Genomic DNA, 13,103 nt, shown 5'->3' on the forward strand with positions numbered 1-13,103 from the left:
TAGGTATTTTTCAGAATACCATGAAGTAAGTGATACCTGCTAATATTAAAAGCAGAATACGGGTGTGGCTGACTTTTGGGATGCCGTGCCCTCTTTGTTTTCATGAAGATAATGAGTTAAAGGTCAAAATGCCAGCAGGTGATGCTGCAGAATACATGGTGCACCTGGGCTTTGTAGGACAGGCCAACACGTGTGTTGGACATCGCCAGCAACTCTTCCTGTTCCTTGTTACGCAGCATTTGAACAAAATGTTCTGCTGTAGTGGAGAAAACCTTTCCAGAGTCTGCTCTCTGTGTTGTTTTTATCTCTGCAGATTTGCATCTAGCAAGAGGCACCTCCATTTTACATAACCACTGTCAACATCAAGTGTAACACTAGCCCGTGTCATCCGTCCCCGCAGAGAGCTGGGGGGACCTTTGTGCGGGAGCCTGACCTTTTCCCTCTTGCTGGAGCTGCTCTCGTTGCTCAGCAAGAAATAAACAATTGCTGGCACCCACAGCCCTCCAGGGCAGCGCCCGTTCCTGCAGGAGCTCCAGCCTGTCCCGTTCCTGCAGGAGCTCCAGCCTGTCCCGTTCCTGCAGGAGCTCCAGCCTGTCCCGTTCCTGCAGGAGCTCCAGCCTGTCCCGTTCCTGCAGGAGCTCCAGCCTGTCCCTATAGGAGCTCCAGCCTGTCCCGTTCCTTTAGGAGCTCCAGCCTGTCCCGTTCCTGCAGGAGCTCCAGCCTGTCCCGTTCCTGCAGGAGCTCCAGCCTGTCCCAGGCTCCAGCCTGTCCCTATAGGAGCTCCAGCCTGTCCCGTTCCTGCAGGAGCTCCAGCCTGTCCCGTTCCTGCAGGAGCTCCAGCCTGTCCCGTTCCTGCAGGAGCTCCAGCCTGTCCCGTTCCTGCAGGAGCTCCAGCCTGTCCTGTTCCTGCAGTAGTTTCTCTGCTAAAGACTCAAGCCATCCTTTGCAGGCTGCATGTGGTAAAGGGGGAAGAGAGCTAGAATTTAGCAGGCTCTTCAGCATTGGGGATGGCCATTAATTTTCTTTATGTAATGAAATAGTATTTGCTAATGGGAAGACAGGTTCCTGAGAGTACAGAACGTTCTCTGGCTGGCAGTGGCAAAGCAAGGATGAAATTTTGTCATCAAAAAGGCTAACTTCATTTTTCCCTTTTTGGATCAGGTGTGGTGGCTACTTTAAGATGTTCCTAACATGAAAGGTCTTGCTAGGGCTGAATAAGGCAAATGTTCCATCCTGGCTGATTTGTGCATTAGAGTCCATTTTTCTTAGCTGTTGACTACATCAGTATTATCATTCTTGTCCAAGAAAGTGGTGTATGAGCAAGGGCTACAAAATGAGGCTATTATAGGATAGAAAAATATACGATGATCTTACTTTAAAAAAGCTGAAAGTTTCCTAGGCTCTCTTGAACATCCTGTTCACAGCAGTGTTCAAAGGCTTTTGAGCACTGATGGTAAAAGCGACTGCTTATGGATTTTTGTCACATATCCTAGCTTAATAACTCTAGAAAAGTAATTTTTCATGTGTGGACTTGAGTTCTTTCCTCCTGTAAAAGAGGATTGAGACTTAGGTCTTGGAGTTTCTGCAAGACTTAATTAATTAGAGTGATTTAAGAATGAAGGGTTCCCTGTCAGTGTCACTTATTCTCCTCATCCTGCTTCTTCTGGGTACTTAACAAATTCAGTGGTTTTCCATTGAAAGTCAGCATTGCAAGATTTTGGAGTGACACTGGCTGTGTAGCTCTGGCTGGTCAGTAACTAGGAGGGTCAAATTCCAAGTTGGCATGTCTTATTTTCACTCACATAAATTTTCACAGGAGCTGCTGCTTTTTAGTGAAATCCCCCTAGGAACTGGATTCCTACCCTGGTATTTTTCTTGTTCAGGCTATTAATGATAAATGTTGTGTGAATTTTTTCAGCAACTTGAAGGTATCTTTTACACCTACATCCAGGGGGAATGAACCCTTGGACTGACATTCTTGTTCTCCATGTGGGTCTTTACCAGGCAGCTTTGTTTTTCAGCTTGTGAGTGATTGTTACTCCCTTCTCTGGAGCCAGCACAGGTAGAATGGAGCAGATGGCTCAGTGTTGCCTAAGTGCTTGCTGAGACACAGCAAATTGCTTCTGTAACCCACTGATAGGTTTCAGGCTTTAATTGAGGCTTTCAGCAAGGCACTCACCAGTGAAAAGCATTCTGCTGAGAAAAACAGCACTGTAACCATGGCCAAAGGTTCAGGACAGCAGAGTTCAACCCTCTTGGGGATGGCTTCTCTATTTATTTATTTATTTTCTGCTGCTTTCCCACCATCATTCAAGACTCCTGTAATGTCATTCGCAGGCTGCAGCTCAGTCTGTCAGTGCCACTCAATCCTTTGTGCTGGAAATGTGAAGCACACACTGATAAATTTGGATTCTGTGCTTGCAGCAGGCTCGGTGTGTCTGCAAAGGTGGCTGTTCCCTGATGCTCCCTTTGAGTCCCTGCCTGCCTGCCCTGCAGGAGCTTTGGTTGGTCTTCCCTGCATGGCAGCGGGTAAAGCTCCTGCTGCCTCCCCTCTGATGTACGTCAGCAACATCAGAATTTTCACTTGTAATGGACATCTCTAAAAGGGAAAGAAAAACTCCCTTCCTCCTCCCTCACTCCAAGCAAGACTGGATTTGACAGCAAAAGAAGGATATTTGTGGTGGAGTTGTCTGAGCAGTGTCCTGTTGGGCAAGAGTTTCCTTCAGCAGCTTCCCCTTAGGCTGAAGGAGCTGCTCTGAAAACAAGTTGTAACTCACCCAAAAAGGGGCAGCCCAGAGAGGCAGGGATGCAATAACCCAGTGATCTAACTCTCATCCTCCCCCTGTCCCCACATTTTGTCAGCTTCTAATTCTGCTTTGAGTTTGACTTCTCCACAGTACAGGGCCAAGGGGTCAGTTTCAGCATTGGAAATTGTATCTTTTGAGCCAGCTTGGTTTAGTGTCCTCAACTAGTCAGAATGGCATTGTTTCCAGTTTAAAAACTGTCTAATTAGTCAGAAAGGAGTTGTTTCCAGTTTAAAAAAAATGTCTGGTTGTCTTAGATTTAGTGCTGGAATGGGTCTAACAAAAAGACCCTAAATAAAGGCACTACATGAATAAGAGAAATTAAATTCTATGATTGAAGTTTCCTAAAGAGTCCAAGAAATCTGTGATGTAGAAGTAGTGCTGGTAGCTTAAATTCACCGTTGGATTTGCTCTGTCCCAAGGCTCTCAGAAGAACAAAGATTTTCGTGCAGTTTTGAAATCCCAGCCATATTTGATAATGTCTGCAGCATGTTTTTATGTTCCTTTAGCTTTTCAGTGGCTTAAAATGCACTGGAAGTGTGAACTAGACTGCCAGTGTGCTTTTGTACTTGGCATGAATTTAATTAAAAAGATAATTGGATTGCTTTATCAGCCTTGACATGTCAGCCTAGTGCCACTCTCCTCTCCCCCCTCTAACAATGCTGACAAACCCAGTGCATATGAAATCTGTATTTTTCTGCATTGTTCTCTTCTCTTGTGTTTCAGGTGGGGGTTCAGAGGTGACTGTTTGCTGCTGGGCAGTAGATCTGCTCCAGGGTGGGAAGGAAGTGGCTGATAAGCAGAGAGCCAGCGTGGTCAGGTGGTTCCTGCTGGGGCTGCCCTGGGCCAGCGCGGGGGAAAACGCCAGGAGCCACAAAGCTCCAAAGCAAAACAAAGCACACAGGCCCTTTGCAGTCCCCTGCCTGTGTTAACACTCATGTATAGCCCAAAGCATGCAGCTGAAATCTGCAAAGCTGCCCAAAATGGGCAGTGTATGTGATTTTCATGGAAATGCTGCTGAGGAATGCAAGATCCAATTTTAGTGCAAAACTCTGATGTTTTCATGTAAACATGAGTGCCCAGCCGGTGCTGTTAAATAAACCTGAGCATGTGTCCAGACTTCTCAACATCCCTTTTTGCAGAGGACCAGGCTCGTGCAGAGAGGGGAGTGGAAGGGCATGTGAACTAAACACAAGTGGGGTCCCTCAAGTTGCTGTCCCTCGGTGCAGAGTTCCTTCCCTGCCTCTGGCACTGCCTCCAGGCTCTTCTGGAGCCCCTCCTGGCTCTCATGTGCCCTTCATGTTGTTTTCAGAAGTGACATTTGAGAAGGAAATCATAATTTCCTTGAACTTGTAGAGTGCCACCAAGCCACTTTTGGAAATTCAGGTGGCTGGGTTTTCTCTAAAGATTGCTTTTCATAATATAAAGCAGCCTCTGTCCCAGTAGTTTGTGGTCACATGGCTGCTGAGGAGTAAGAGTTGTCCTCTGCTTATCCAGCTGGTCTGTGGATGGGGCAGTTGATGAAATAGCTTGGACACGGTCAGGGGCATGCAGGGAACTGGGGCAGATGGGGTTAGGCAATCAGGAATGTTGTTCTTGAGATCTAGAGACTTAACAAGTTGGCTTCTGTTACAGCTGGAGGGTGGCATCATGACTTTTCAGGCTCCTTCAAGACAAAAAAAATGCCTCTTGGTCTATGAGGCTTTTTTTTGCTTTGGTAAAATTGATTGAAATGCATTCTGAATGTGAATTCACATTCAGAATAAAGGATCTATAAGAGTGATGTTTTGATGGCCTCTCTCTCTCCCTCCCTTGCTTAATGAGTCTCTTAAAAAGAGCTTAAGCTTTAGAAACAGTTCAATAGCAGGTATCTGTTGTTAGCCTGAGGAAGAAGATGTTTGTGAGAGGAGATGATGAAAAGAAAGATGCTTTGGAGTTAAAAAAACCCTCATTTTGAAATGAAAAGAATCATGGTTTCTCATTGCTTCCACAGAAGAAACTGGTTTTGACATAAAAGGTTTTCTTGTCCATTTAAATGTTTCAAGTACAGCTTTTCAGCCACCAGAAAAGGCAGAACTCGACATACAGAGCAGCCCCCTTGGGCAGCAGGAGGCACGGCTGCATTCAAGGGGTTTCTGGTGGTGTCAGTGTGGCCCTTTCATGTGTCTTGCAGAAGAAGATTTACAAGTACAAGAAGGTGCTGAGTAACCCCAGCCGCTGGGAGGTAGTGCTGAAGGAGATCCGGACGCTGGTGGACATGGCACTGACGTCCCCGCTGCAGGACGACTCCATCCACCAGGCACCCCTGGAGATTGTCTCCAAGCTGCTCTCAGAGGTACCTCAGCAGGGCTCCTGTTGCTCTCAGATGAGAGACAAACAGTTAAAAGTTTGGGGGTGGGTTTTATTTTAACTTGGGCTGTCAAAATTCTGCCTGCGAGTCTGCTCGTGACTTCTGCTCACTTGAGTGGAGTTTGCACTTGCTGGGGAGAAGGAAAATTTGACCCATCTTACGTAGATTTCTAGGAAAAAAACAAGCCCTGTTAATCTTGTGTTTGTTGGTTTGGTTTTTTTGGTTGGTTGGCTTTTTGTTTCTTTGGTTTTTTTAATTATGGTAAATTTACATGGGTTTAACTCATGCCTTAAATCTAAAGTGGTAAAGCTCCCTTTGACTTCTATTCCATTGGCTTTGCTTCCATGACCAATAATTTTTGTATCTATATATATACACAGACCAATAAATTAATTGTGTAGCTATTTTATTTTTACTAATTCTGGTAAAGAAAAGTGTATTTCTTGAGAATTATCTATCTTCCTCCTACAACATCTGCTTCAAATATTTAACTTTTCATGGACAGGAAATGTAATGCCAAGCAGGCTCTTCTTGTCTTAGTTCTGATGTGATAGCAGAAAGATTTATATAAGCAAAAAAATCCACTATTATTTTTTCTTGCAGTAGGCAAAAATCTTAGCAACTCACACCACTGTAAGCTCTGGATGGATCATGCTGCTGAAAAAGCACAGAGCAAACTCTTCTGCATAGGTGGTAGCATAGGTGACTTCCAGTCAATTTACTGGCTTTTCCTGGTACCATCTTTAAAGAAAGAATTTTGGGAAAACTGGCCACAAAAAAACCCCACCACAACAATCCTTTTAATAATTTCTGTAGAGACAGAAATTATTATATATACAGCTTGTCCTAAGAAAACATTTTAAAGAAATGTATTGCTAGCTTTACTTTCTCAACTGATTGAGACCTCTGGCATCCTGGTGTTAGTGTGCTGAACTGAAGGAGCAATGAAAGCTTGCACCAGTCCTCACAGCAGGCACTGCACCATCTCCTTTAGGAGGGTGATTTTAATGCCATGGTTTTTATTCAGAAAATAACCACTTGAGTCTTGAGCCTTTCTCCTTGTGTCTGGTGGTAGCTGGGGACTGTGTGTGCTGATGTACCAACTCAAGAGTGCTCTTCCTTCACTCATCTTTCTTCTATTCAACTCTTTCAGAACAACAACCTAACCACTCAAGACCATGAGAGCATTATTGTGGTGAGTATCTTTCTGTCAAAAGCTGAGGACAAATCTATATTGTTTGATAACAGTTCTCTTAGTGCCTGTCTCTGCCCCACTGAAGTAGGGCGAATGTGAAAGCCTTTCCACCAATGCTGCTGAGCTTAGGCAGGAATGAAAACCATTTGTCTGTTTTTTGTGTGGCTTTGTCAATTTTCTATTCTTGTTTCATAGATGAATTACAATAAAGCTTTCTCATCAGTCTGTGTGAGAGAGCACAGCATGCTGAGTGTTAACAGTGTCTCCAAATGGCCTCCTTAGGAGGCTACACAGCAATATCCATATCTGTAGATGTACTTTAAATAGTCAAACTCCATCATTTCCAGATGTGCCCTATAAAACCCTTAGGCTAAGTAGTTTCCTGAGGGGCTGATGCTACCATATACAGAATGTCTCCATTGCTGAGGGTATGTGAGCAAGGGATTGCTCTTGTGTCATTCCAGTTTAAATCCCTGCTAACTTACTTGTAAAAATATCCTCTTCAACTTTTTTCTTTTTTGTAGGTCACATTTATTTAGACATAGAAATAAGTGAATCAAATGGCAGCTCTGTTGCTTGTGAAACAAACTATAAGATCTCAACAGTTTATCAGAGAGGTGGAACTTGGTTCCTTATCACTGTGATTTAATTTCATTCTTGGGTAATTTCCAGATTTTCACAGTAATCTAATCTAGAGCCTCACCACCACCTGATTGTATCACATCCCTGTAACTCTTTCTGCAAAATGACAAGGTGGCAGGTAGCTGCTAGTAGGTGTTAATTGTGTTTAACTGCTGTGTTTAAGATACCCTTTTAGCTGAAATCAGCCACTGAGGGAAGTTTCTGAAGTAGCATTTACTTATTTTTGCTATAACTTTCATTTAACTTTAGTGCCAAGGGTAGTTCAAGCCCCCAGTTACAGCTGTTTGTTTTTGGGGGAAGGAATTTTTAATAAAATATGGAAGGTGGCCCATCTGTGAGCAGGGAAGGTGAACCTGGTGGCCTCCAAAGGTCCTTTCAGCCTGTGTTGTTCCTCTGTTCTGGCTTCTTCAGTTCAAGTCCTGCCCTCGTGTAGGTTGTGCCCAAGCCATTAAGGAGCTGGCAGTTCCTGGGCATTCAGAGCTCACTGCCATTACCCAGATAACCTGGGCTATTCCTGGAAAGAATTGCTAATACTGTGTGTTTATGTAGCATGTGGAAAGTACACAATGCTTGGGACCAGCTTTCCTTGTCTGGATGGTGCTGGGGCAGGTCAACATCCCAACCAATCCCTTCCTGCTCAGGGTGGGGACGCACGTGTCGCCACGGCTGGGCAATGTGGCACAGCACGTGGCTGCTTTTGGCCACGGCACTCGTAAGGAAAACACAGGAAAAGGTCCTTTCAGGCTGTCAGTCTTCCACACTGACCACAGAGGCAGAGCCATAACCTGCTTGACTATCTCTGTTGTTGTTATCCTGAAGGAAACAATCCCAAAGATGGGTTTGGGAAAGAGCTCAGCTGTTGGATGGGGGAGTGAGGATGTTCTGGGCTCATGGATGGGGTTGTGTTCTCCATCAGTCCCCTGTGGCTGGGCCACTGCCAGAGGAGGAGTGAACAGTTGCAGAAGGGTGGCATATGATGAGTATCATAGTTCTGACATGTAACCAAACAGAGCTTTGCAGTTTGCTTGGGTTTTGTTGTTAAAATCCACACTAATCTTGACCTGAATGTGTGACTGTGAAACACAGCTACTGCAAGCAGGCTCACAGGGCTGAGTAAGGACATGAGAGGGAGAGCAAAAACCAAAGCAGGCTGCCTTAGTAAAACCCCAGGTGCCATCCAGATAAAATATCTGGTGTTCAGTTGCTTAATACAAAATGTTCTGGCTGCTATGTTTAGTGCTTTACATTGAAATGGGCACTGGGAATCCCTGTAACTGAAGAGTGGAAAAGCCTGAAGGCACCACCACATAGAATATATTATTCTGGTACCATTTTCTAGTTTACAAAGGAAGTAACAGCAGCATAAGTTCATTACCCCCTCAGTGGCAGGTATGATCTCCAATGTGTTTACCCAGCACAAGCACATTGGTTTTTGTAGCAACAAAGGAATGGTTGATCTCAGCTTTTACAAAGTTAGATGCTTGATTTTGATAAATAGGGTCTTCCCAGGTAAGAGCAGTGCTAGGTTGCTTTTAGTGAACTCTTTTTCACAAAAAAAGAGGTTGAACTCCTTCACAAAGGGTATGTGTGTGTGGTGATGTTCAGTTTTTTTCTTTTAGGGAGATAGTGAATGGTGAAATAGTGAGCCAGATTCATCCTTGCTTTATTACATCCTAAAGCAAAAATGTCTGCTCCTATTTCCATTTAAACCATTATAAATATTGTACTCCTTTGCCCGTTTTACATATTTCCACTGATGTAGTTAAAAGCAGAGTTTTCCTGAGGATTCATAGCAGAGGTGTGCTTGAGCTTACTTGTAAAATAAATACATGGCCCACCTCTAATTTCTCTATTGATGCTTTTGTCCTTTTCTAAAAGTGAGCTTTTATCCCCCCAAGAAAAATACTTCCCTGCAATATGCTTTCTCCAGTTGCTGCCTTGAAATGCACATTTTTCTCTTTTTTCTCCCTTTCTTTTTAAAGGCAATTGCACCTTTGCTGGAAAACAACCATCCTCCTCCTGACCTCTGTGAATTCTTCTGCAAGGTATCATCAGAATGGGAGGTTGTTTTTTTTTTCTTTAACTTCTTACCTCCTGCCCAGATTGAGTTCAGTTTTTGGTCAGCAAGCAATGATACTGGAATGGTGAACAGCACCATTATGATAAATACAATCATATGCTTAGTGTATCAGAGTGTTTTGTCCTGATACTGTGTGAGAGTTAAAATTTTGAGACTCCCACAGCTCAGTCTGGGTACAAGAGGTGTCCTACTGCATGCTGTGTTCAGCTAATGCAGAAATCACTGGAGCCACTGTGTTCAGGTGTGTGTAACTCAGCCCTTATGGTATTTTGTCATTGGGTCATGGCAGTGGGAAGATCATAAGGACTCATCCATTTCTCTGGTAAATCCATGCTTCTGCTGCAGTTTGTATCCTTTATCCATAAACTTCAGAGTACTTTGGATTGCAGACCTTTTAGATTTTAAAATACTGCTTTTCCTTGAGACCTCTGTGTGTTTCAGTTTTGAGTCTGCTTAAATTTGTTTGCTGATGACTAAGTATGTATTTGTCAAACATTCTGAATGCTGCTTGTAATTCCCATCCAGAGTTATTCATCAGCTTCTTCTTCCTACAGAAATGGAGTCAAGTTACAGAAAACTCCTCTGACTTGAAATTTTATAAGCACTCTTAGGTCATCAGTAGCCTCAGACTTGAGGCATTTTTATTCCTGATTTGGGATTTTTTGCCTTAGACCTTTCTCAGAGATGGGCACCCAATTTTCTGTAAATGTGTGTGATGGGTGTGTATAGTTGCAGGAAGGGAAACAGGTTATGGACTTCCCAGAACAGAAGTGGACAGGGTAATGAGAAGGAGAATTTATCTTCAAAATCGACCCTGTCTTGAGCAGGAGTTTGGACCAGATAACTTTCACAGCTCTTTCCCAACCTAAATTACTCTGATACATTATGATTATATATTTCATCCTGTGATGGGAGAGTGGGTTGTTGGTACCTTCCAAGATCCACCACAGGTTTGTGGTATCCCAGAGAAAGGAGGTTTGTGGCATTACAGTGCCTGTATGATCATATCTTCCTGTCCACAGCCCCTTTCCTTTTAAAACTATTGGCAATAAGACCCCAAAATGATACATTGCAGTGAGTTTTGGGAAGAATGGGAATCTGCAGTTTGTGAGCTCCCATGGGAATCTTCTACTAGATGCCAGCAAATCCATAGGAATGAGCAGTGTTAGGAGTGGCTTAATCTCAGGAAAGATTAATTTAGCCCCTGGATGTTGTTTACCTTGGGGTAATCCATGCATGGGGTGTGAAGCCAGGGGATGCCCATCTCCATGATTCCTGCAGCTCACACCATGACCTGTTGCTCCTTCCAGCACTGCCGAGAGCGCCCGCGGTCCATGGTGGTGATCGAGGTGTTCACCCCAGTGGTGCAGAGGATTCTCAAACACAACATGGTGAGTGCACGTGCCACGGGAGCTCCAGCAGTTTGGAGAAGTTTTACTGCCACACCTTTGGTGATCAGCAGCTGCTCTATTGCCTGTCATGTGCTGGTGTATCTAAATCTGCCCCCCAAAGTGTTGAATGCTGCATGTAATTGTGTGTTACTTCATCAGTGCAGAGCTAATAAGCTTTCTGTGGGATCCTCAAAAGCATCTAAGCAAAGCCATCTTTTGAGGGATGTTTCTTTTGGCAGCAGTGCCAGCATATGCAGCTCCAGCTCATTCCCACCTGGCCCTTGGCTCCTTATTTACTCCCTGCATGCCATCCTTGCAGTTAAAACAGTTTAAAATCAAATAAATAACAAAAGCAGAATGGGAACTTTGTTCATTTTGAGCTCAGCCCTCAACACTTTTTCTGTAAGACACCACCAGCCCTGTTGGTTTCCTTTTTTCTTTGGGCCATGTCCAGTGAGTTCTTACCTTGGTTTCCTCATTACAGGATTTAGGTACTCTGTCTTTTTATGGCTGTTCTTACCCAGGCTTTCTCTCTTCTCATTGCTGATCAATTCCTTGTCAGTGTTTGAAATATATGCCCTGCTTTGCTTTCTACCCTGTAGACCAGATTCCCCCAATTTCTGAAAATGTTCTAACATGGTCCATATTACTTTCCTAATAGAGGTCTGGGGTATTTACCAGCTCTCCAGCTTTTGTGGCATACTAAGTTTCCTGCCAATGTTTTGAAGTTATGTGAAGAAGTCTTACTTCACAATGCAGTGGCAAAGAATAACAAATAAATAAAATCAAATATTTAAGGCAGTTGATTTGGCTGTGATCTCAAGGATGAACCTCTGTAACTTCATAATCAACTTCTTTTCACTAACATATAATTTTAGAGATCATCCATTGTCATGCTGTGATTAGCATGAACCCAGTAGAAAACACTTCATATTTCTTATTTTCCCAATCTTATTATTTAACTCCCTGAGTTTACAGAACTAGGTAGAAAGCCCAAGATGGTAAAAAGGTCATATTCCTGGCTCTGTGCCAGCACTCTGCAGACATGTAAACATTTTTGAATATTCTGTAGTGTTCAGTGAAATATTCTGTAAATGTTATTCTTGGATTCCAGACTGATTTTTTTTAAAGCATCCAGAGCTCTTGAGGGGTCTCAAATAAAATCTAAATGCATAGTATAATGCTTGTATTTGGTTAGCTTCAGAGAATTGGGTATATTTACCATACTTAACATTTGCAGATTGAAAATCAACATGTCTGTACCGCAGTGTGTAGTTGGAGAATTTATGGTGTCAGGTATTAATTGGAGTGGATTTGGGCACTTTACCACTCTCTGGGGACTTCTGTACTGAATAGTGCTTTAGAGAATGTGTGTGTGTGTGTGTGTGTGTGCACATAAATTAAGTTATTCTTTAGGGGGACACTAAACTTCATCACCTCAGGAGGCCCTGTGCAGTCCTTGGGGCAGGAGACTGAGCTGGCTCTTCCCACCTTTGCCTCCAGTTTGTTCTGTGGCCTTTGAAAATTCCCAACAAGTTTTGCTCCCCTGTTTTCTACCTATAAAATGGGGAAAGAGTGTCTCATTTATCTCTGATTTTAAGATCTCAGAAGAACCAAGGTGGGTTTTTGTCTTGGTGATAATACTGGTTACATGCAGGACTGGAGGCTGTTGTGTGCTGAGTTATTTGAGGAGTGCTCAGCAACCTCCCAGACATTTGGGTTTTAGCTGTTTGTAGGCTCAGCCCAAATGTTTGAATATAAACCCTTCCTTCTTTTTTCTTTTTATTTTTTTTGAGCAAACAGTGATGGTGGTGTGTATTGTTCTGTGCTTGGTATGTGATATATTAAATTTAGAGAGATATTTTATTTTACAGAGGTTGGCAGTGACATCCTCTTTATGATCTCTTGGACTTTGAGTCCAGCTTCAGTTAGGACACCTAGAAGGCTGAAAACTTTCATAAGCAAATTGCAGTTGCAAAAGCTGTCTTGCAAGGCATGTTCATGAAATTAATTAAATGTTCTATGAAGCACACATGGTCTCCTTGATCCTGCCCCTTGGATCAAGTTGCCAGAAGGAGCTGTTAAAAGTTTAATGATGTTAATTGTAATGATGTGGAATTGCCCACGGTCCCTTTGCTGGGTGAAGTTACCAGGCAGCCATTCAGTACCAGCAGTGACATTTAGGGCTTGAAAGAGACATTGCTCAGCCTAAACTTGTTGTCAAGTTTTTGGTCATTTTCTCTGGCTGTAAAACTTACCTGGTATTAATACAGGTTGTTCTACAGAAGTGCCTGAAACCAAAATGATTTAGCAGAAGGTTTCAGTGCTCTGGGAGTTTATCATCCCTTTTGCAGACCACCACTAGTTCATTACCATTTGTGGCATTTCTTTAACATTTCAGTTGCCATGTATTTTTTTCAGGATAACTTCCACAGGCAGCTGCTGGAGGAATAGTTGGGAGTGCTTGTTTGTCCTCAGTGGACCTTGTTCCCCACTTGGAAATTCAACTCTGTAGTTCTGCAACACCTGTGTAATAAGGTTACACCTGTGTAAATGTGAGGAAATGTGCTGTGGAATAACACTCACCAGACAGCAGAATTTACTCCTTTCACATCTAAAAATAGCAGGTGATGTGAGGGGA

General features: G+C 43.3%; 1 protein-coding gene across 2 annotated transcripts in view; it reads left to right on the forward strand.

Annotated features, from left to right (window-relative positions):
- Positions 1-13,103, forward strand: part of CMIP (c-Maf inducing protein) — a 130,523-nt gene that overhangs the window by 90,718 nt on the left and 26,702 nt on the right. The window contains exons 4-7 of one of the 2 annotated variants that reach the window (XM_053952618.1): positions 4,978-5,139; positions 6,308-6,349; positions 8,974-9,054; positions 10,382-10,462. In XM_053952618.1, coding sequence (XP_053808593.1) covers positions 4,978-5,139; positions 6,308-6,349; positions 8,974-9,054; positions 10,382-10,462 — 366 coding nt within the window. The remainder of the gene's footprint in view (positions 1-4,977; positions 5,140-6,307; positions 6,350-8,973; positions 9,055-10,381; positions 10,463-13,103) is intronic. The other variant, XM_053952619.1, reaches the window with a different exon arrangement.

The sequence above is a fragment of the Vidua chalybeata genome, chromosome 11 (assembly GCF_026979565.1).
Source record: "Vidua chalybeata isolate OUT-0048 chromosome 11, bVidCha1 merged haplotype, whole genome shotgun sequence".
Lineage (NCBI taxonomy): Eukaryota > Metazoa > Chordata > Aves > Passeriformes > Viduidae > Vidua > Vidua chalybeata.